At 29.3% G+C, this 23,958-nt stretch overlaps 4 protein-coding genes across 4 annotated transcripts in view; 2 read left to right on the top strand and 2 right to left on the bottom strand.

Moving 5' to 3' along the window:
* LOC105617995 (protein tincar) overlaps positions 1-1,651 on the top strand; it is a 38,135-nt gene extending 36,484 nt beyond the window's left edge. Inside the window, exon 11 of the mRNA XM_012199535.1 lies at positions 572-1,651. Coding sequence (XP_012054925.1) covers positions 572-1,651 — 1,080 coding nt within the window. The remainder of the gene's footprint in view (positions 1-571) is intronic.
* Positions 1,652-9,433: 7,782 nt separating this feature from the next.
* LOC105617984 (COMM domain-containing protein 4) lies at positions 9,434-12,499 on the bottom strand. Its single transcript, XM_012199524.1, has 7 exons — positions 12,269-12,499; positions 11,445-11,516; positions 10,679-10,744; positions 10,281-10,320; positions 9,979-10,179; positions 9,647-9,793; positions 9,434-9,471 (listed from the first exon to the last, which is right to left on the bottom strand). The coding sequence occupies exons 1-7, from the start codon at positions 12,497-12,499 to the stop codon at positions 9,434-9,436; spliced, it is 795 nt and encodes a 264-aa protein (XP_012054914.1).
* Positions 12,500-13,218: 719 nt separating this feature from the next.
* Positions 13,219-15,869, top strand: LOC105617973 (uncharacterized protein PFB0145c-like). Its single transcript, XM_012199513.1, has 3 exons — positions 13,219-13,272; positions 13,494-13,702; positions 14,144-15,869. The coding sequence occupies exons 1-3, from the start codon at positions 13,219-13,221 to the stop codon at positions 15,867-15,869; spliced, it is 1,989 nt and encodes a 662-aa protein (XP_012054903.1).
* Positions 15,870-20,148: 4,279 nt separating this feature from the next.
* Positions 20,149-23,958, bottom strand: part of LOC105617962 (tachykinins) — a 17,058-nt gene continuing 13,248 nt past the window's right edge. Inside the window, exon 6 of the mRNA XM_012199502.1 lies at positions 20,149-20,286. Within this exon, the coding sequence (XP_012054892.1) occupies positions 20,149-20,286 (138 nt within the window). The remainder of the gene's footprint in view (positions 20,287-23,958) is intronic.

Below are 23,958 nucleotides of genomic sequence, written 5' to 3'. Positions count from 1 at the left end.
TCATTATGTATTTCTCTGAGTGTGATTCACGTAGACGAGGACATAAGACTATCGTTGCATTCGCAATGTACTCGAATTAATTGATGATTGAGGGCTAGTTGTTCCATTTTTCATAAACTATGTAATAATTTTTTTAATAGATAGAAACAAAAGAATAAAAGAGTAAAAACATAAGAGAATAAAAGAGTTAGAGAGTGAACTGAAGTTTATCAAAAAGTCTATGAATGTGACCCAGTCTATCAATGTGAAATTACATATTAACATATTACTGGTTAATTGGACATTTTTTATAAATCCAATTTTCTTGATAGAATAGATTAATGCAACGATAATCTTATTCATCGTTTGCGATGTTTAACCTCGCACGTCACTCCATATTATTCCTATATCCTGTGTAGGCAAAAAAAGAACAAAACTACAGTTTGTTATAAGGAAGAGTACACGTAATTACCGTATCTTTGTGCATCGTCTTTCCTTGTGATATGTATTTTCGCGCTATATGTACGTTTTCGTCGCTTTTACAACACTGCAACCAGAATCGCAATCGTAACTCAACGATGGAACTTTCCAGATGAACGGCGGGCAGACGCCGCGATGCCTGCGCCGTGCGGATTCGGGGATGCCGCATGATGAGTTGACACCACGCTCGGACTCCTCGAACTCGCCACCCTTGGACACGGTAGGCAGCGGTGGTGGTGCCGGTTCGGTAACCGGTCACAGCAATACCAGTAGCAACAGCGAAACATCAAGTGGCGTGCACAGTAACGCAAGTAACGCCAGCAACGCCAGCCACAGTAGCTCCCAGCGTCGGGCGACCAGCGTGGACGACCTAACAGGGGAGTCACGCGAGGAGCCGCGCGAACAATGGCGCAGCTGCTCTCTTCAGCGTGGTACACAGCCACCCTCAGCGAATATGACATTCTCACCGCCCAACAGTCGTCCTGGCACCAGTCAATCCTTCTCCTCGCCGCAATACGTAAACCATGTGCCGCCGTATAGCAATGCCGTTAACGAGATTGGCTCTGGTTGTCCGGCAGTCATCTTGGAGAATCCAAATGAGGCGACGGTCGTGATCCGTCGCAAGCTCTCGAGAACGAAGCTCACGGATCCGTTGAATCCAAACGAGGAACCATTCGGTCGATCCACTAATATGAGGATGACTTCCTTCACCGAGAGCAACGATATTCGCATACAGGCCTCCTCGGCAACTTTGCCGCATTATCCTACACAGCCTATCGTTACCTATCCTCACTGCTCCACGATGCCGCTGCCGCACGTTACCCATAATGTGGCCGCGGCGAACATGAGCGGCGGCTCTACCGGCAGCTGCGGATCCGTGCCAAGGCACACCTTCGTGCCTCCGCAAGTCCACTCCACTATGCCAGCACATACGACTCTTCCGTCGCATCATAACGGCGTCAGGCTGCTCCACGCTAACGCCGTTGGCCCTAACAATCCTTTCATCAAGAGATTCCCGCCGGTGCAGTTGCATACTCAACCTTGGGCCCTGCCGGGTCATCATACCTTCCCTCAAATACCGCAAAGCAACAACAAGCTCACGGTTACCGCGCAAATCAGACAGAGCGATCGAGACTCCGCGAACTTCTCCATGGCTAGCAGCGGAGATTCCGACACGTGTTTACCACACTAAGATTCGAGAATTGCTGGTAGTCATGAATTCGAATCGCGTTAGGTGATATCCGGTATTTTCGTAATGATATTTTCGTGATGACAAATGACATCGGAGAGCAGTTTCCAGGCTTGGCGTACCGATGTCACGATTATGATCTCCCCAAATGCTTATGTATGAAAATGATAGAATAATAAGCAAAGGATAGAGAAAAAAGAGAAAGATAGCTTTTTGCGCAAACTCGAGACAAGTATATCTCTAATATCTTGCTTTGAAATTGATAAATCTCTAAGACTTACGCGAAATTGAAATACACGTTTAGTACGCTGCATTACTCAGTATGGATTATTAGAGAAGAAGCTTTTACGTATTTCATATCGTATGCTCAAATGCTGAAATTTTAAGAAAATTAATCGGATTAAGGTTGAAACAACATATCAATTTTTGTCGTTTAACGTATAATGGTATAATATATGGCATTCCTTAAAAGATACGGGTTATCTCTATTTTTTTACAATCTGATCTCGATACGGCGATCAGATTCTGCCTGATTATTTATGTAAGTGCGTCTATGACATTAATATAATAAATTTATTGCATAAATTGCGTACAAATGAGAAAAATTTAATTTATTTGAATGAGCAACGTGCACCAATATAAACATGTAAAAAAAAAGACAAATTAAGTCTAAATTATTATATACGTATATCTTACGGGTAGCCTACGAAGATAATTGTAATTAAAAGACATCAATTCCGTTACATACATATCTTATACGTTGTGATTATATATGTCCTATTTTATCTTTAATCTCACAGCAATAAAGGGATTTGAAACAAATAGTGATATAAACAATAAAACAATACATGACTCGATTAAGAAATTTTCATCCTGGTTAACTGCAAAATAGTTCTAAATCATGCAACAATAAGTAATTATCGCAAAATATAAGTAATGCACATATATCACAATTTAAAGGAAAATTAAACAGATTAATAATTAAAAATATATATAAGTATAATAATAAATCTCTCTTTCTCGAGTTTGCGCGAATATCTCTCGGTACGTACCGACTTATGCTTATAGCTGAAATCATCTTTCTCATTTTCCTATATCGTTAGACAAAAGTATTTGAAGGAGAATCAGAGAACGAAGAAGATCAGCGTTTGCTGCATTTAGTGCCGTTAAGGAAACGGCAGGCGAGAGTGAGAATAACGTAGTTATCCCATTTTAGGTATGAAAAAATTATTGTGTTGTCTTAAATAAAATTTGTGTATAGAATGAATTAAGAATAGTCAGATAAAAGAAGGAGAAAATGTGGAAAAACTCGGGTCGTCCCCTTCGTACAGCGTACGCTTTTATATTAAGATCTTTTTCCCACCGATGACTGTAAATTTTGTTAAAACGTAATTTGTACATTGCTAATTGTTTGTTTATATCACGATTCTGCGATGAGTCACTTGTATGCGATAATACAAGAAAAAGAAGAAAAAGAGCATTCCCGCATTGGAATGCACATTTAAACTATATTCAATACGTTTTGTCTTTCGTTTGCTTTTGATCTTTTTTGTTTCCTTTTTATAGATTTATTGAGTTCGTCTCGTTAAGAATCAATATTGTCGAATCTTCTATAAATTGTCTGTTTAAATAATTAGGAATTACATGCGAAATGAATACGCAGGCGATTTTATATGAGTCATTGTAAAATATACAAACGCAGATTATAGATTATACGATTTTCTCGGCCTTGATAAGATATGATTTCCGATATGCTACAAATATATTGCTGCGTTAAATCTTTTGGCCTGATAATAATACATCATAATCCGTCGTAATTTTGATCATAATCATGTTGTAAGATTTCTGATATTATAATATTATTAGCAGTGCCATTAATATAAACTGAAAATTAATATAAACACACACACAATCGGAGAAAAGAAACACGAAAGAAATATTTTATTATTCATAGAATTAAAACCCATGAGTAAGAAATGAAGATAAAGCTAGAGAGATTTACCGCGGAAATATAATACGTGCTATTTATTTATTTGCAAATGACTCAGCACCTCTTTGTAGTTTAATATTCTATCTTTTGTTAGGGGAATTGCACAAAATATGCACAAAATACATACATGCGTGAAATTTCATCTATTTTATTTTATATTGCTTCTCTCTGGGAGAGAAAAACATAAAATAAGTATTTCGCCTGATTTCTATTCATATTATTTATAACGATACAACGAGTATATTTATATTTAATGCCTGCAATATATGTACATCTAAATAAATTATTGGCACGTTGTTGAGGAGAAAAATAGCGCAATCTATGACAAACGGATTAAGAAATGATTACTGCCACTCGATCATGAAAAAGAAACGATCTATAGATCTCGATTATATTTACTTATTTCGTCGACTGCCATGTTATTTCGTCCTTTTGTCAATATAAGTAATCACCGTACTCGTTTGCTCGTACCTAAGCATTTACTTGTGCGTATGCTATCGGTACGTGCGTACATATACATATATACATATATATATATATATATATAAAGGATACGTTCTCGCTAAGTTGTGTTCTTTCGCGACTATATGTATATCATTCTATGAGACGCATGATGATAGAGACTGGTCTCGCAAAGATGCATCACAGTCCTCAAAGTCTTTCTTGCAATCTAATGCAATAGATATTGCCTCACAATATGACGCAACGTTTGTTTTACCTCCTCTCCGCTTTTCGATGAATCTTCCGGAATATTACAAATCATTTTGTCCGCCCATTGATATGCCAATATTAAAGAAATGTTGCATCCTATGGATGGCGATGTGTATCATTGATTTGTAATTATTTATAACAATGTAATCGAATTCGTTTTTTAATAGAAATGGATTTAATTGCATGTGAGTTAACAAACTGGATTTCCGTTAGATTGCGATAGGCTAAAGAAGGAACATTTGAGATTAAAACATAAGTTAAAGAAAAGATCAGACAAATGAAGTTACATCGCTTCAATTAAAATCAATAAAAAAATTTAAATTTAATATATATATATATATAATTTATAAAAATGAAAAATATAAGTAAATGAGTTCACTGCGTTGCAATTCATATTAATTGATATACTTTTTTTAAATTCACTATTATTATGATGTATCATTGCCTATTATTATTATTATCGATTATTATTATTATTGTCATCGTCAAATGTTTTATAATATATTATTAACTTTATATAAAATTGTAGATATCATTTTTTGAGATAAATGAAACGAAATATTGCACTTATTTGTGTGTGCGTGGCATAAAAACATTTTTTGTAATCATCGATATGAGAATACGAACGCAATGATAAACAAATAGTATTACGATTGTATACCAGTGTGACATGTGACTGCGGTTGAAAAGATTTTTATGCATTCCGTAAAGATAATAACTACAACAATAATAAAAAGAAAGCGTGAACGTTCTTGTATAGCATTGTTCGGAACTCATACTTTTCATGAGGCAATGCAATATGAAACCAAATATCTGTATTTTTCAATATCTTCCAGTATTAGAAATAGCGATGTTCTCAGCCTTGTTCATAGAATGTTTTTGTTACGGAATTGTTATACGAACAAAGGTAATTAATAGCTCACGAAATCGTGGGAGATTTACTCTGAAAAATTCCGCGCTTTCCATTCACTTAAGGTATTACACGAAGAAAATGTGATGAATAATCCAAGTGCAAATCTAATGGGTTGTAATGATTAATCTTGATACTTTATATCAAGAAGACATTTCATCCTGCAACAATACATTAACAACATTCAAATATTCACATGTGCTTGCAGCTATTCACGAAATAGATTAAACTTATAGTGCAGATTTAAACTTTGGATCCCGATTCTTTGTGAATCGGGAATAACCATATTGTCTTATAAGCTGTGGAAAGCACCTATCAAAGCACAAGAGATCGACCAATTGATCACGAACGGCAAGTCCGTCACTTTTATACGACTTATCGAGCGCTTTGTCATTGCCGATCGTACATATCATCTCGTAAGGACCATGCATTTCGCGAAGACATTTATGAGGATACTCAAGCAATAGCACGAAGCATCGATCAAGGGCTGGACCAGACTTCTTAATGATCAATGAGCTCTAATAGTACCCAATGTAGTGCAAACATATTTTCTAATGACTATTTTCAATACGCTAGTAGATGAAGAAATAGGAGAATTTTCGTAGAAAAAAAAAGAAAGAACTTAAATTTGGAAATATTTATTCTGTCTCTCCTGTTTGTAGTTTTGTATAGTCCGATAACGCGCTATCCTCGATTCTGTTTTGAAGTAGGTATTTAAACGCTAGGATCACGTATTTTTCTTAATGCAAATGCTTCGGCATGACACTTTCTTCCACATTCGTTCATGCGCGCGTGCGTTGTCAAGAAGTCTTCGTTGCATCATCACTTAATCTTAAAGTTATTCTCTTGAATATAACTATTAAAGTTATATTCAAGCTAAATTTTCAATTTGAAAACATATGGCTCTCTTCGATATAACATAATATTTCTAGTTTTTTAGTAATTTTCGTGATTTTCTTGTTTCTTACCCATAACACAGTTTTTTAAGGGACGTCCTTAAGATTATTATGTTCTACGTCCTAAATAAGGACAGCTCCAGGCCTCAGAATGTTTTTCGAAGAACTGTTGTGTGGGTTACTTATTGTTCTAATTCTCCGGTAAAAAATTTTTCACACATGAACATACCATATATTAAAATTAATGTATTAATTAGTATTTATAGTTTGCTTAAGAGAACAATTCTACAAATTGTCTATATTGAAGGAAAATTTTTTATATGTAAATTTTAGTACCTGACTTTTATATGCTTTTACTATTTGAATTTTTGAAAGAATCAAGTATTAAATCAAGTACTTTATTCAGTATATATTTTCAAGAACGATAATTGATTAACTCTCTTGCGAGTAGCATTCATAATTTATCAGGCATTCAACGGAGATTTCTGATAGCGTTAGCTCGCGTATATACAATCGATACATTATTGATCGCGCCGTTGCAATCGCCACTGATACAATTTTTAAAAACTGCACACAACAATGGTAGTAGCACAAAGAAAAAAAACCTATCTTTTGATAATTGCACCATGAATGGCGTATATTGCTGCGGCGTAATCGCGATGACCATCATAGAAAATAGTTAATCGTTGACGATGGGCATGCATTTCGAAATCATTATTCCAGATACAGTATTTTTACATGTTCTCTGTTTCGCATTAGAACATTTATAACGTTTCTGAATTATAGAGAAAGAAAAGAATTTGATGAAAAAATTAAATAGTCACATTTATATTATTTCTAATCTTTATGTTCTCCTTTAGAAAAAGAAAAAATCATGTCTTATTTTATTCTTAGCTTCAAAAGTTCTGTATGTATTTATATAATTTTGCATCTGTATTTGCAAAGCTTTGCAGAGATGCCTGTTCCATTCTCAACGATATTTTTGCTTTGTTATACTTGCGTGCGATTAAAATCATAGTCGACATCGACGTGCGCGAGAAAAAAGCGCAGCGACGAGAGGCAAAATCTGCCTCTCGCAGAAATATTTTTTTACCGTCAGCGATTGTACTCTAATTCGTTTTAGATCCGGCTAGAACCTAGACGTAGGTGTGACCGTAATGCAGTCGAGGAAGGCTCCGCACCGGAGGCGTTTCGGAAGCAAGGAGCAAGATCTCTATCACTATATGACACACAGCCCTAAATCACTTATATCTTATCCTGTTAGCGAAACAAATATCAATTATGATATTGTGTAAATTTCTAAATTAATTAACAGTGAATATATTCTCTTCATCTGTTATATACTCATCTTCATAAATAAGAGTAATAACATTTAAATTTTTAATTCATGTTTTCTCATGTTTTTTTTATTTGAATTTCTCATAGAAATAATGATATAATATTCTATTCTATGTCTACAGAATTTCCATTTATTTAAGAGAGAAAAAATTAAATATATACACAAAATCAAATATGATCACTCTGGTGAGAATAAAAATCGGAGCATAAATTGAATATAAGGCAAGAATAACAGAAGAGAATAAACGAAACTTCTAAGGGGCGACAATTGAAGTAATAATGTTTCAATTTTCATTCTCTAGAAGCTTCGTTTATGCTTCTGTTTCTCTATCTTTATACTCGATTAATGCTCCGATTTTTCACCAGGAAAAATTAGAATAAGTAATTGAAAAAAAAACATAGAATCCTTAATTAATACTTTATGTAATATTTGTCTTACAATCGTCTGCACGGGATTAAGATAATAAAGAAAATGACACCAAGGGCCGAGAGAGAAATTGGCTGATCGAAATCCTTTTTTTTTCTTATTATGTAATCATTGATCGCGCGAAATCCTTGGTTTCACCTCAGCAAGAGCATTGAAGAAAGAGCCGGTCAGAGCCCTCCAAAGAGTCGCGTCCCAGGAACGTGTATGTATAACCGCGAGAGAGCGCTTAATCGATGTGTCATTATATCGACGGCTCCTCCGAAACACTTGTAAATAATGAAGAATCGCATTGAATGAAGAGAACCGCGAGAGAGAGAGAAGTGTGTGTGTGTGTGTGTGTGTGTGTGTGTGTGTGTGTGTGTGTGTGTGTGTGTGTGTGTGTGCGTGTGTGTGTGTGTGTGTGTGTGCGTGTGTGCGCGCGCGTGTGTGTGTGTGTGTGTGTGCGTGCGTGTGCGCATGTATGAAAGTGCGAGCGAGACGGACACATATACAGCGAATGTGTACGAATAATTGTATAAAGACTGATTAGATTAGCCTTGGTATTTATTCGAATTTAATGATTAAACGCTACCGCTTTGCGCGCGCCCTAAGAAAAAAATATTCACGGAGCACGATGCCAAAGGTATTCCCTGATGAAGTTCGTTTTCCGTCAGAATATTGGTATATCAATATTTGACGGCGTCTCGTTGATTACAATTGAAAAGGATTTCCTTTCCATTGTTACAATTTGTTTCCCTGCTCCGAAGTGAGAATTCGACTTCGCGCAATTTTTTCCGACTCCCGAAAAATCTATGCTGGCCTAAAGTTTTGGAGAATATTCTTTTCCCTCCGCAAAATTTTCGCTTTGTATCACTATGTTCAATTGCATATATATCTTCGAATGCGACCTCGTCAGAGTACTAATGTAACTTTTTCCTTAGGGCGGAAATGTAAAGTGAAAAATTTTTCCATTACCTTCGATGATAAAAATTTTTATTTTTCATATTTCCTTAGGGAAAAAATTACATAATCGTTACTCAAATTTGGAAATAAAAGAGTGAAAGCTGGAGGACGATATGCAACATGTTTCGAACGAATCTGTTATTCCTTGCGCACGCTTTAATTCCGACACTTTAGTAATTGATGATACGTTTTGACACATCGTGCTCGAATACGTATGAACGCAACAAAAGCAGAGGGAAGAATGACACGCGCGATTATTAACAGCGACATTATTATCGTCACAACGTATCAATATTATTCAATGCATCATATAAACCAGTAAACTAAATGTAAACTTTGTATATTCATTTACTAAGAGAATAAAAGTAAATTATTCGACAAACAGTTTGATAAACCAATTCTCCTCGATTTCCCCGATCAATTTTGAACAGGAATTAAAAAGATCTGAAAAAATTAATTTTATTTTCTATATGATATTTATTGACAAATATATTTATTGACAAATAGCAAATATTTTCATCAATAAATCACAATAATTATAAAATGTTGTAATTATTATCTTATTTAATATTCATAAATTTTCCATTAGTGCCCGTGCTCTTTTCAATTCTGAAAAATAAAAATATTAATATCTTTTATTATAAAATGTATAACATCCGCGAGCATGCGCGCGTATATGTGTGTATGTTATAAAATTGAAAATTCGTAGTATAATAAATTTCTTGAAACAAAATAATCTCGATAAAAGTTTTACTAACCACTTCTATAAATTTTTAGAATTTACCTTTCACTAAAACTTGCACATCATCTTTGGAGATATTTATAGTGGAATCTTCCTCTTTTCCGTCTATTTTCTTCAATTTTAATGTCACAGCAGAAACAGGCGACGAGCTATCGCAAGGTAATACTTCGATGGAGGACAAGCGACTAACTACGAATGTGAGTTAGAAGTAAATTTTTGCATAAACCAAAACATTTGAATCGCATAATCGGGAAACATAAATAATATATAAATCCATAATTTTTACATACTTTGACTAGGATTTTTCGGCAAGTTAAATTTATATAACATTAACCTACTTTCAATTCAATCCTATAAAAATATAGAACTTGCACCTCTTAAAGATTGAGATGAAAGAACAGCCGTGATCTGAGGACAGTGATCTGTATGAAGCCTTGCTACAGCTGTGCTATGTTCTCGCGGAAGTCCCAATTGTTGCAGTTCGCTGCTCAAATCAGCTGCGGAAACGCCATATCGAGCGGAAGAAGTGAATATCAATTCGAGGGCGACTACCATTGCCTTTGCATCGCTTATATCTAAATAAAATAAATCTCAACATTTTTTTTCTTTTATCAATTATTTATCATATTTATTTGATTATTGGATTATAATAATATATGTATATGAAGTTACGCACCAAGTTTGGCGTCTTGTGTGATTTTTTTAATTTTTTCTTCCTAAAAAATTTAATATAATACAATTAAGGATAATTGTCATATATTTGATATAAAAAAATTTGTAGCTAAAATTTGTATAATTTAAATACTTCAACGTTTATCTTATATATATTATACAATCAAAAGTTAGTATAAATTTATATCCAAGTTAAAGGATATTCAGTTTAATTAGAAAGAAAGTAATGGCATATTGTCACAAGTTTTAAAATAATGACTTATTTAAAATTTCTTTTTATTGGTCTTTGTGTTGTAATATTTGCAATAAAAATAAATAATTTTAAATAAAAATTTAACAAAAATTAACAAAAATTTAACAAAAATTTTTAACAATTTTTAACAAGATCATGATATTACTTACATCAAGTTCTCCTTCGGTCAAGTATTTAGCCACCGCTTGACCTAACATTTTCATTTTAATTGAAGTCTAGAAATAAAATATTTTGTATGTATTTTTCCAAAAAGTGTCTCATTAGGAGAGGGCATGACGTTGGAATAATCGATTTTAATCAAATTTGATAAGAATGTAATACAATTCTAAAAATTGACGTGTGCACGTAAGTAAAACAGTACTAAAAAAATGAGCCAACATCATTCCCTGTTAGTATCTTGTCTTGATACATAGAGGACGTATATGTGCATCCCTTTTTTTACTAACAAAGACAAACCTTTTAAACTAACAAAGATAAACTAATAAATTTAATATCAAATTAAATGATTCTAACTAAATTCTATTGTAAGTATAATGATCACGCAAACAATTATTCATGTTCTTATGCATCCGACCGTAAGTGTAGTTTTTTACCATTACTTTTATCTTTATTTTTTAATTATATTTATTATGCATCCAACATAAGTTTCACATGTATGTTATAACTTATTATATCATTTTAGCTATGTGGTTGATGGAAACTAATAAGTTTAATCGAACTTTTTATTACAAATCTCATATTTTAATATTTTACAATAATTTTAATTCCAACTCTAATTTTAAGTTATATACTAACTTTCTCTTTTCTTCTGATTCTATTGTAAATTTTAATATAACACAATTATGATAATAAGTATTGTAGGGAAAATAGAAACATATCCCTCAGGGAGAAAAAAAATTGAGCAATATGCAATACCATTCGCGAAAGTATGTTGATTTCCGCCAGCAACCAGTCTGGACAGTCACCGTCGCCGAGAAATCTAAATCGCTGGCATAAATAGATTTGAAAATGTTTAGATTAAATAATATATGTATTTAATAGTTTATTAATAATTAAATTTCAAATTTGTAATGAATATGTACAAAAATTTGAATAATAATTAGAAAACATAAATTTATGTATTTACATGTTTTAAAAGCTTATAACATACTTTTAACAAATTTATTTTTAAAATATTTAATTTATTTAAAATATCACAAAAAAATGTAAAATAATTCTTGCATCACATTCTTTCTCTTACCATTTTTGATAATTTCTTAATTTGCTCACACTAACTCCGTTCCTTTTACCTAAAATTAACTAACACGCACAAGTTTTAGAAATTAATAAAATTAATAGCTCAACTACTACTCTCTCCTCCTCCCCCCTCCCCCTCCCTCCTCTCTCTCTCTCTCTCTCTCTCTCTCTCTCTCTCTCTCTCTGTGTAATAAAAATCCTATAATTTCATACAAATAACAAGAGAATTTTCCAGCTAAAATAAATTAAAAAATGAAAAGCAATCTACGAAAAAGTCACAATCATTTCTCCTATATTTATAATATAATTATTTATCAAATTATCAAATTCTGAGTCCCATGTCGATTTACTCTATACAATTCGAGAACGTTTAATCAACTTGTAATTCACTGTCGCAACTTGGCATTCAATCCTCATGCAACCATGGCGATATCTATGTTTACTGTGGGTCTCAGGGCGGAAAACAGAGTGACATTTTTTCTACCGCGCTGCTTCTACGCTACCTCGATAATTTTTCTAACAATAAGTATCATAACGTTACGATAGCGAGGCGAGCAGACATGGATGTCAAAATGTTTACACTCGCTGGCGAAGTAAATTGACGTGGGTATCCCCGCGTCAGGTGAACGAATTCCCCATGCAATCCGCCTAATCCTTCGACCACGACTGGGATGGCCCACGGGAGTTTCGACTAGTGGACATAAATATCCGAACAAGAGTCGACCCACTGCCATTCTAGTCGAAGAACTCGTGAACGTCGGAGAAACTTGCAACAGTTGAACACCGCAAAAGGTAAGGAATGCTGATAAGTTAAAAACAGCGAATTCCTCTACGATCTTCACTAAACTGTTTCATGATTTCATACAAAATCATATTATATACGTACACTAAAAATAATTTTTAATAGATTTTCTATAATAAACCATTACTTAAACTTTAAATCTTAAGCCACAAGAAATTGACCAATCATAGTCAAATGTGAGAAGGACAAATCAACTTTTTTTATAGATAAAAATAACATCAATCAATTTTTTTAGAATTTATTTGTCCCGAAATTTTTATATTAAAATCTTCTACAAAATTTGTCAACCAATTATAATAAAATATTTTATATACTTTATATATTTTTCTAGACATTAATTAATGAGATAGGATAAAAAAATTAGTTATTTATATGATTGATGTCAATATTTATAATGATCTTATTAATTATACAAATTAATTAGATAATAACTGTTAAATATTTTCTTATAATAATTATCTTATAATGTTTTCTTATTTATAATATGGAAATTCTGATTCTGATGAAATAGAATTGATAAAATTGTTATAATAAAATTATCACAGCTTTTTTTTACAGTTTTGTACAATTTTTTTACATTTAATACATTGTACTAAATTATAGTATTGAGTGAAATGTAAGCTATATATATAAATCTTTTATTTTTCAGCAATGAAGAAAATATTACTGGCCACAACTTTACTATTGGTATGCGAAAATATTTTGGTAAGTAAAATATTGTTTGTAGCTATTTTAATAAATAATTTCATTGTTTTTTGAAAAATAGATAGAAACTTCGTACTAAAATGCTGTATATAAACTTCAATAAAATAAAGAAATAAATTTCCAAAATAATAATGAATTGTTCATCATGATTAAAATCAATTATAGCAAAGATGAACGAGATTAGTAATAATATGAGTAAGAAATTAATTTTGTCTTTTAAGATGGAAAACAGCCCATATCATCTTTTAGAGACGGCATGGCTTTGTGATAACCAACTATGGAACAGAAAAATAAAACGAATACCACAGGCGGATATTCCTTCCGAAACAGAAGAATCCTTAAATTATGACGACAACAGACAGTTTCCTCGAATTTTAGACACACGATTCATTAGCGAATCAAGAAAACTGCCCCCAATGGCAATCATCAGGTAGTAAAACAAATAAAATTTACAGTGGTAATCTCTGCACTAAAAATTTGCATTAAAAATTTAAATATAAATTCTACTTAATATACACATGTCTAAATTTCTAATGTATCATTCATTATCATTCAGTAACCAAATATCATAAATTCGCACAGCACATATCAATGTAAAAATGAAGGATATTTTTATATCAACATTTAATAAATATAGAAAAATAATAAAATTTTATCTATTTTTTATCATGCTTTATTTGTTAAATAAATATAACAGATTTGTGATTTCAAATTTCTCTTATTAATGCAATATTAAAAACAGAGTATAAAAAAATGTTCAATAAAAGATCGACTTACGAAATTAATTTTCAAAATTGTTCCATTTGTAATTAGAAAATAGTATGCACAATAAATAAAATATTAAAATAAGAATATTATAATTTAATTACAGACGGCATGATTTAGCACGATTTGATTTATCTTCCGATAAATCAAAACTTGACAACGCCAAACCAAGAGTTTTAATCTCCATCGGCATACAAGAAGAGAAGAACGCTGGTTACGATCTACAAGAAAATTGCTCGACAAGAAAAAACTATTGTAAACAAAACTGGCAGGTTCAACAACCATTCTACGTAGAGGAACCAAGGTGGGTTGACATCGATGTCGATTATATAGATTCTTCGAATATAGATAATAGTGATCCTTACGTATTGACACGAGGAAAGAAAATTTATAGAATTAACGATTTAGAACAAGCAAGGAAAACTATAGAAGCGACTTTCAATTATCCAAATAAAAATAAAAAACTATTGATAAAAAGAGTGAGAAGATTTGCCGAGACGAACGAAGAATTTCAGAATAAAACAGCCGATGAAAAGAATAATCGGATAAAAGAAAAAACTCACTATGATTCTTTTGAAGATATAAACAGAGATACAAATAATACTGCGATCATCGAAATAGAAAATACATTCGAGAAACCTCTTGAAATTGATAAATCATCAGAAAATAAAAAGACGGAAAGTATATATTATGTCTTTAATAAAAAATATGAAAAAGCTGATTTAAAGAATTTAGTAAAAAGATCGTCGCGTGATTTCACAAAGCAAAATCAAATTTCCAGAAATAATCACGGTACAATCACGAAATTTATTAAGCAAAAAGAGAAGATACAGCGCGAAGATACTAATGACAGTAGAATTGAGAAAATCGATCAAGTAAAAAGATTTAATAATAAGAAAAGTCATTTTGTTATTAATAATATAAATAAAAAGTTTATATTACTGAAAAATCAACTTCCTAAAATCCGTAAAAAACGAGAAATCTATGACATAAATTTTAAGAAAAATGTCGAAAAAAATGAAACTAAAATATACGAGCCAATGAAGAATAAAGATGATGTTGAAAAGCTGAATGATTTTACATCTGATAATCATTTTATTTTATCTCAAAATAAAGATTTGATTAACGACGGAATAGAAGGCTTGAATAAAATAGATATAGATCGTAATAAATTCGAAAAAACATGGAAATTTCATTATGCACATCATAAGAAATTAGAAGAAAGCAAAAAGGAAGCAAAGAATAAGGAAAATAAATCTGAAATTAATAATAATATTGGAATAACAGATTCACAATTAATAAACGAGTACAACTCGAAAAACTCCGAAAGAAAGATTTCAAATGATCGAGACAAGCGTAATATTTGCAAAGACTGTCAAATTACATCGAAGTTCCAAGAAAACGAAAGATTAAAGGAAATTGAGAAGAAAATTCAAATGTCTTTAGAGCGAAGAGACAAGCACAGTGATATTTTAGAACATCTAAGTCAAAGTGAGCCTTATATTATTTCCCGAGGTAAAAAAATGTTGCAAGATTTCGAGATGAAAGATCTTTTCTCATCAAATCCACGAAATATGAACGACGAAAATCGCGCTAGAATGATAAACCCAATTGCGAAGAGTCTAAGAACGCTATTGATAGAAATATCTAGATGTAATGATAACTTCAATATTAAAGCGAATGAATTGTCAAACCAACGACTGTCACCAAGAGACCGACGCGGTACACTCGATGAAATCTTGGCAGCATATGATCCGTACTACGTGGCCAGAGGAAAACGAATGAACCAAAATCAGAAAAATGTTTTATTCGAAACAGATACAACGCAATAAGCCATAAAAGACATGTTCGGCAAGATATAACTATTAGCTTTATTCATCATAATTGCTCCAATGAGAACAGCAAGAAGTTGGAAATATCTACCTAATTTATTCGACTGATTTGAGCTTTGACTTGCTTTTAATTGTGACGAAAATATAGCAATCATTTTTTCTCAATAGCATACTAAAGCAATGATTATTACGAAATATATCTGGAAATAAAAATAGTGTTATTTAAAAATTATTATTTATCCAAATCGATTATATAATAATAAAAAGCAGGCGCTTTCATTTTACAAAATTTACAAAAACTTCAGAAAAATCTATATATATGGTAAAAAGTAATGTTATATTAACAGCATTAGCTGACAATATAATTAAAAATATTTCGATAATAGTATTAATAAAACAAATGACATTTATTAAAATAAAAACATTATAAATTTATTTTATTAAAGCTCTTGTTTACTCGCCATTAATACCTGAAACTACGCTGTCAGAAGCGAGAAAATAAAATATATTATAATATGGAAATATATTTCAATAATATAACACTTATAATTGCTAGAATTAACTTGTAAAATAAACCGAAAGTTCTCTTTGTTTTGTTAATAAGTTTTGTTAATAAACCATATATCTGGAAATAAATTCCGATAAAAAGTTTTTCATGCATGAATATGTATGAATATGTATAAACATACATAAATATTCATAAACATGCATAATCATATACGAAATATGTCCATACATGTTCATACATCCCTTTTTCTTTTGTAAAATTATTTTTTAATGTAATAGAAATAATAATAGTAATGTAAAAACATAAAAAATAATTAAAGGAATAATTTTTGCATTGTTCATTTTAGAAAAAAAACAAGTTTGGAAAAATGTAAAAAAAATTGTTCATACACAATTATGTATAATTTTATATATAATATAATTATATATAATTATACATAAATAATTTTTTACATTTCTTTCAACTTGAGTTTTTTCTAAAACAAATAATATGAAAATTTACCCTTTTAATTATTTTTAATTTCACATTACTATTGTTATTTTTATTACACTAAAAAATAATTTTACAAAAGAAAGAGGGATGAAACATGTTGAACATATTTCATGATTATATATGTTTATGAATATTTATGTATATTTATACATGTTTATATATATTCGTGCATGAAAAATTTTTTACAGGAATGGTAAGTAAACAGGAGCATTAATATTATTAAATAATATTAAATTAACAAAATTATTTTTTCAATTTGACTGCTGCTTAATAACTAATGTTATTAATGCAACATCTTTTTTTTCAAATACAAATAGCAATTAAGTTATACATTTATGTATTTATATAATTTATTGTATTTAACTTATTTATTATATAAGCATTAACAAATTCTAAATATACTTACATAAAAGATGCATGAAGAAAATAACTTTCAATTGTAAAATTATAAAAATGTGATTTGTAAACTATATTAAGAAAATGAAATAAATATAAATATTATAGGAGTTAGAACTAGAATATATAATCAATATGTAAAATGTTCTCCACGTTCTACGAGAATAGATTAAAGAGTGAAGAGATTTTTGTAATACCGCTTGTTTAACTTTTTAGCTTATTGTTGTAATTAATGCAATTTAAATGCTTTAGATCATTTGTGAATTAATAAATTAAACAATTGGCAAAATCTCGTCTGAATGTAACATTAGCTACACATATATAAAAATAAGATATATAAAACTGAAGATTATTTTATACTCTTGTGTCTATTATATATGCTATGCCAATTTCTTATATTAACAATGTTTATTCTATTCTCTAATTTCTTTTCTTTTTAATTGTAAATTATAACCTATAAAATACAACACTGTTGGTAAAATATCTAATTGTTTTGTGAATTATGAATTATTCTATGTGATAATCTGTTAAATTATATCATTATAACAATATTTATTTGCAAAAATAGTAGAAAAATAAATACCTGATAAATAAGAATATCTGTGAAAATAAACACTGATTGACGTTTACAAAAGTGAAGAGGTTAGGACTCAACTATCTCACTTGGTCTCACTGCTGATTCTGACATTTCGAGTCGATAAGTTAGAATACATTGAGACCGATAAAAATATCTCCTTCAATTCACTATCGGTGAAACTTAATTCATGTTCTTGCTCATTTGCATTGTCAACATCTAATTTGCAATAAAAATAATACAAAAAAGAACTCTACAAACAGTATCCAACTTCAAAATTTATTTCACATTTAATTATAGAGAGAAACCTTATAAGAACATGCCTAGATTCTTGTAACCGCAAAATGCTCTCGCGCACTACTGCCCTCTGAAGAAATGGATGTCAATTACACAACAATATTCATTTTTTGAAGCGATTTTCTCATGAAAATAAATCGCTGAAATCATCGGAATCTCTATCACCGACAAGATATTAAAAGCATTTAAAGAAAGCTTTCCAGCAGAGGCACAAATCAACACAAAAGTCATTCTTTATTTCTTACTGATTATCGAACAAGGACAAGATGACTTTGTATCAATTTGTGTCTCTTGGGGCCGCTTATTCCACCTTTTGTTTAGAAGTTATTACATTTTGTATGTGTATAGAATTTTATAAGAAATTTTTAATTTCAAAAAGGGGAGCTGAAAATTCAATGAAATATAAAATTATATATAATTTGGTTTATTTTTATATTTGATAATTGGAACGGGATGCTGATAATTAAATAAAATTTAAAATTAATTTAAATTTTTTAAAATTTTTAATTCCTTTTTTTTAATTATCAAGTATGTATATATGATGTCTATGTATCCTTATCTACATGTTCACATAGTGAAATTTATTAGTGAAACTTATTAGTGAAATTTATTATGTAATATCTTTTAATTTCATTATACTTATTTATTTATTTTTAAAATAAAATTTAATTATCCGACCGTAAAATTTATTTAAGTCATTTTATTTGTAATAATTTAATTTTTAATTAAAAATAATTATGTTTATCCCTATCTATCCATATTTATTGTCCCTACTTATTCATATCTTTAATATCCTACCTACTCATTTCTATTTTCATTTATTCGTTGCCTATTCACGATAAATCGGCTACGGTTCGTTTACGAAAAAAATTCACATTAAATTGAAGGATACGTTAACTTCTCATCATCCCATCATTGGAATTTTATATAAAGAGAATGATTTTATTCAAGTATCTAAAAATTTACCTAGATATATATATATAATTTATTAATATAAAATTGTAAAATTAGATATTTAATTCTTATTGTATTCTTATTATACTCTAATATATTTTTATATACATTGAATTATAGATACATATATGTTAAATATACATATATATATATATATATATATATATATGTCATATTATATACAATTATATGTCATATATAATTGTACATATATTGATAGTTTATTTTTGAATATAAAATTCCTAATAAAATTAAGCGTAATTTTGGAACTGTTTGTTAGTAATAAAAGAAGTATTTCTGTTTCATTAATCTCCAGCTCTTTCGATTGATCCTAATCATTATATCTTACATTAAATAATAATAAATAATATATCTTACAATAAAAGGTCTTACAATAAAATAATAATAAATCTGTATATTAAGAATACAATAAGAACTAAGTATCTAATTTTATGATTTTATATTAATAAATTATATTACAAAAAATAATTTTATACACATTCAATTTATGATAAATGTTAAATTGCGTATATATTAATTTCTAAATACTTACAAAATATTTCATCGAAGTTATCAGCTTTATCTCGTCAGTATACGTGTCGTTCAAAAGTGACGTAAATAAAAAGCATCTATTATATATGATGAAAGAGAAAGGACACATGTTTTCTTTTACCATATTATTATATATGATATCTATTATGTGGAAAAAGATATGTCTTCCTTCATATACTCTATTATGTATCTTTGAACATCTACAATAAAGATATAATTTTGCAAAGAGGTTACGTTTATATTTGTTCATACTGTGCAATAATACATACATATGAATAAAAATTCCGCGAGAATAAAGTAATCTAATCTAGATTATCTGCATATATTTTATTCCGTCGCTCAATACTTGTTACTTAATATGTATGTATTTCATCCTTCAACATATGTACATATCTTACAGTGTAATTCTCACAAGGTTTTAGAAGATCTGTAGAAACAAACTATTTTTGAAATTCTTATGAAGAGTATTAAACGCGTTTGTGCTCGTGCAACTAGAATTTAAATTACTAGTCGACTGTGGAAACTATGACGAAGACGCTACAGACAGCGCTGGCACCATTATTAATCATTGGCTCGTTCTGCAGTTTAGGCTTGTTCCAATATCCACTTGGATGATCAAGATCGTATCTCTCTGGCCTGTATACCTTGAGCACATGGAGCTATTTTACTTTATTCCTTTTACTATTTATTTTATATCGAATATTGGGAGAATAAGATATCCAATCTTATAGATATCATAATGATTATCACCGCGATTATATCGATATTTGTTAGCCATTGTCAATTTTAAAATAAAAAATAACATTTTTAATGCTAAATACTCAGTCTGCTTAATGCTTAATACTCAATCTATTAGTCTCTAATATTATATAATTTATTAAAATTCTTTAACTTTTGTTTAATCATTTTCTTTATTAAAGAATATTAAAGAAGTTTTAATCTCTCAGAATTACGGGCAAATACAAATTTATAAAAAGTTTCTGAACAGACCAAAATGTTTAATGTTTATATTATTATTTATTGTAGATGAAATATGTTTGGCAACATTCATATTTATATTTGTAGAGAGAAATCATCGATACTGACATAAGTCTCCTAAAATGACACCCCCTTACTTCTCAGAAATTAACTATTGCATTTTATTAATACTAATAAAATCATGATCTGTTTAGCTAAAGAAGTACACACTCATAATTCGTATACGTGGCTTGTTTCTATACCAATCAGTTAAAAATAAATTCTATGAATATAAAAATAAAATTTTTACGATTTTCTTTGCAAATTGTTTAAATAATAGTGATTATATTATTGATAATATTACGTCGTTTTTAATGCTTGTAGTTTCTTAAATTAGTTTTATTTATATTTTTTTTCTCTTAACTTTTTATAATATAATTTGAAATTAAAAATTGGGATGCAGCGTAAACCGCTATAACTATCTGTAAAACAGATCATAAACTAACTTAATCCCTATTATATATTAATGTTGTTTTATAGTGTTAAATAACTCTATTGCTAAAGACAATCGTGCATATGTGGAAAAAGTGCATATCTTGAAAAACTACCGTGTTATACATTTGCATCTTGCAAAACAGCATAAAATAAATATGCATGTAATTCAATAAAAATGATTTATAACGAAATGAAATGATTCTGAAAAATATATACATTCACTTATAGGTACATTCACTTATACAGATAATTCCTGTAAAAGCAAAAGAATAGAAATACATAGCATTACTTCCTACTATGTCAATTTTGAAGCCTATTTTGTCAGACACTCATTTTTGCTTACAAAAAATTAATTATTGTAAAATTGCAAACAGTATTATAAAAAATTTTATACTATCTGCTAAGACATTTTTTAATTTGTATTTGTGTTTTTAAAGTTTTATTTTTATCTTTTGTAAAAATAAATAGAAATATTATCTAAGAAATATTATCTAAAGAAAAATATTATCTAAAAGAAATATTATCTAAAAACAAAGTGATATGTCTTTCCTTTATTATTTTCCTAAATTAACTTTTAATAATAGCTTTTTTATATCTTATGTTTCAAATACTAATCGAGTTTCAATAATTCTTTATCTATTACATTATCCATATACATTGCAATAATGCTTTTTATTCAAATATAAAATAACAATTTTTTTGTATTGCATAATCGATCAATATAATTTTTTAAGGAATTGAAAACGTGTTTGCAAGAACTTTCGTAGTAGACGACACATTGGAAGCACTCGGTGCACCAAAGGAGTATCAACGATTGTGTGATACAACTGGATAATTCGAATAATAATCGGATGGATTGTATTTATTTATTCTATCTTATCAGCAACAGCTTTTATGCAGAAGTTTATTTTGATTGAATCTGTATATTTCGTATATATTTATCAATAACATTTATATTTTAGCAACGATTTTCATTGTAACATAGGAGCTTGGGTTCATATTAGGAATACCCCGGATATCTCAAATTACGATTTCCACTTATGGTTTTACGATCATCAAATTTAACTTCTGTAATTAAATAATTCATATCCCATATTTTTCTAGGATCTTACTCTACCATTACATGAAGAATTTATTTATTTATTGAATATTTATTTATTGAATAATAAACAAGATTTAATCTGCATTATATATTATATATTATATATATATATATATATAATTTGTGAGATATGACATAGAAAAAAATTTTATTTTAAGAAATTAATATACTGTAAAATATACTGTAAAGATTATATCTCATGTAATTTTATCACCACATGCTACATAGAGAATTAGTCTATACGAACTATGAATACAATGAAAAAAAGGTATCATGTAATTTAGATAGCCAATCAGGGTTGCGTTCAAAAATTCAACTCTGTAAATTCGAGTATCATTTTATCCTTATGGATCATCGAATATTGAATAAAAGATACTCGAAGAACAAAGTCAAATTTTGGAACATTACCCTAGATCGTTAATGATTCATCTCTGTTTTCTAATTTAACATTTAACATTATTACGCATTCGTTACCGAAAGAAGTAACTTGTAACAGTAACGATGTTACAAATAACGCGTTATTTGCTAATCCTTTTAATAAAAGACATTATAACTAAATCTCTTTCATTCGATTTAGATACACAAGCTCCAGATTTCATCAAGTCAATGACTGTTTATAAGTACTCTGTTCTATCTTTTCGAAAATAATACAGATAGAAAATAAAACAAATGTATTTTATCCATCGACGGATGACAGGAGTTAAGGATTGCAAACAATATGTATGGATTATAATGTAATTTTTTTTAAAGGATTACTATTTACACATATACGAATATATGTATACAATGCCTCATCTTTGACATAGTGTAATATATACGTATACGTATATAATATACGTATATATATCTTTACGATTCGATTAATTATAATAATTACGATTTAATTACAGACACATCCATCTACAACTGTGTTTTATATCATGTAAACTAAATAAAGTATTTAACATACAAATGTTATCACAAATGTTATGGATCTTTTTAGAAACTATCATATATTATATTAATATATATTGGATACTTTCACTTGAAAATATACAAATAGAAATATGGACACTTAACACAATTTATATATATTTTTAACTTTAACTTTCATATTGTATAGCGCTTTATTTCTCACAATAAACTACGTATGTCAAAATATTTACTGTAAGATATAATAGAATTAAAACAGTAATTATTTATAACTAGAATAAAAGGTAGAAGCAATAGTTTTGCAACAATAAATTTACACATATTGTTTTCTTCGAAATAACACAACCTTATTTATTGAGTGTAGTAAAATTTTCAATTTTACTACAAATATTATAATAAAACTCATATTGCATAAAAACAATTTCAGAAAAATGAGACAGCAGCAATTCTTCACAAATTATTCATTTATAATCTCAATGAGGATTTAGGTAAACAGGTAAATAATTACAAAATGTTATATAAATTCAATAATTTCAATTATTCTATGTATAATTTTATTAGCGCTCATGGAAGTTTGGCAACTTGCATAAATTTTACCCAATGATTATGTAAAAAATTGAGACATTATGAAACAGTAATTGTATTGTACTCATATATTTTAGACTATTTGTGCACACTACATACTAACATTATAGTTAGAGATATATAGGCTAGTTTTATAAATTATTTTTTATTTTATATGCCGCAAGCGAACATTTGAAATTTATCGATTATACAATATTTTACAAAATAATCACTGCATTTTAACATATAAAATTGAAAATTTATAAAATTCTTATAATTTATATAT

This window comes from Atta cephalotes (assembly GCF_000143395.1).
Source record: "Atta cephalotes unplaced genomic scaffold scaffold00001, whole genome shotgun sequence".
NCBI lineage: Eukaryota > Metazoa > Arthropoda > Insecta > Hymenoptera > Formicidae > Atta > Atta cephalotes.
This window is presented reverse-complemented; position numbering and strand designations above follow the sequence as displayed.

Excerpts from the sequence above, each read along its gene's own strand:
- LOC105617984 (XM_012199524.1), bottom strand. The coding sequence starts at position 12,499 with ATGGCAGTGGGTCGACTCTTGTTCGGATATTTATGTCCACTAGTCGAA. Across the intron at positions 10,321-10,678 it reads TGACCGAAGGAGAACTTGAT|GAAGAAAAAATTAAAAAAAT; the intron begins GTAAGTAATATC and ends TAAATTTTTTAG. Across the intron at positions 9,794-9,978 it reads TTCATCTCAATCTTTAAGAG|TTAGTCGCTTGTCCTCCATC; the intron begins GTGCAAGTTCTA and ends TCACATTCGTAG.
- LOC105617973 (XM_012199513.1), top strand. The coding sequence starts at position 13,219 with ATGAAGAAAATATTACTGGCCACAACTTTACTATTGGTATGCGAAAAT. Across the intron at positions 13,273-13,493 it reads TGGTATGCGAAAATATTTTG|ATGGAAAACAGCCCATATCA; the intron begins GTAAGTAAAATA and ends TTGTCTTTTAAG. Across the intron at positions 13,703-14,143 it reads CCCCCAATGGCAATCATCAG|ACGGCATGATTTAGCACGAT; the intron begins GTAGTAAAACAA and ends ATTTAATTACAG.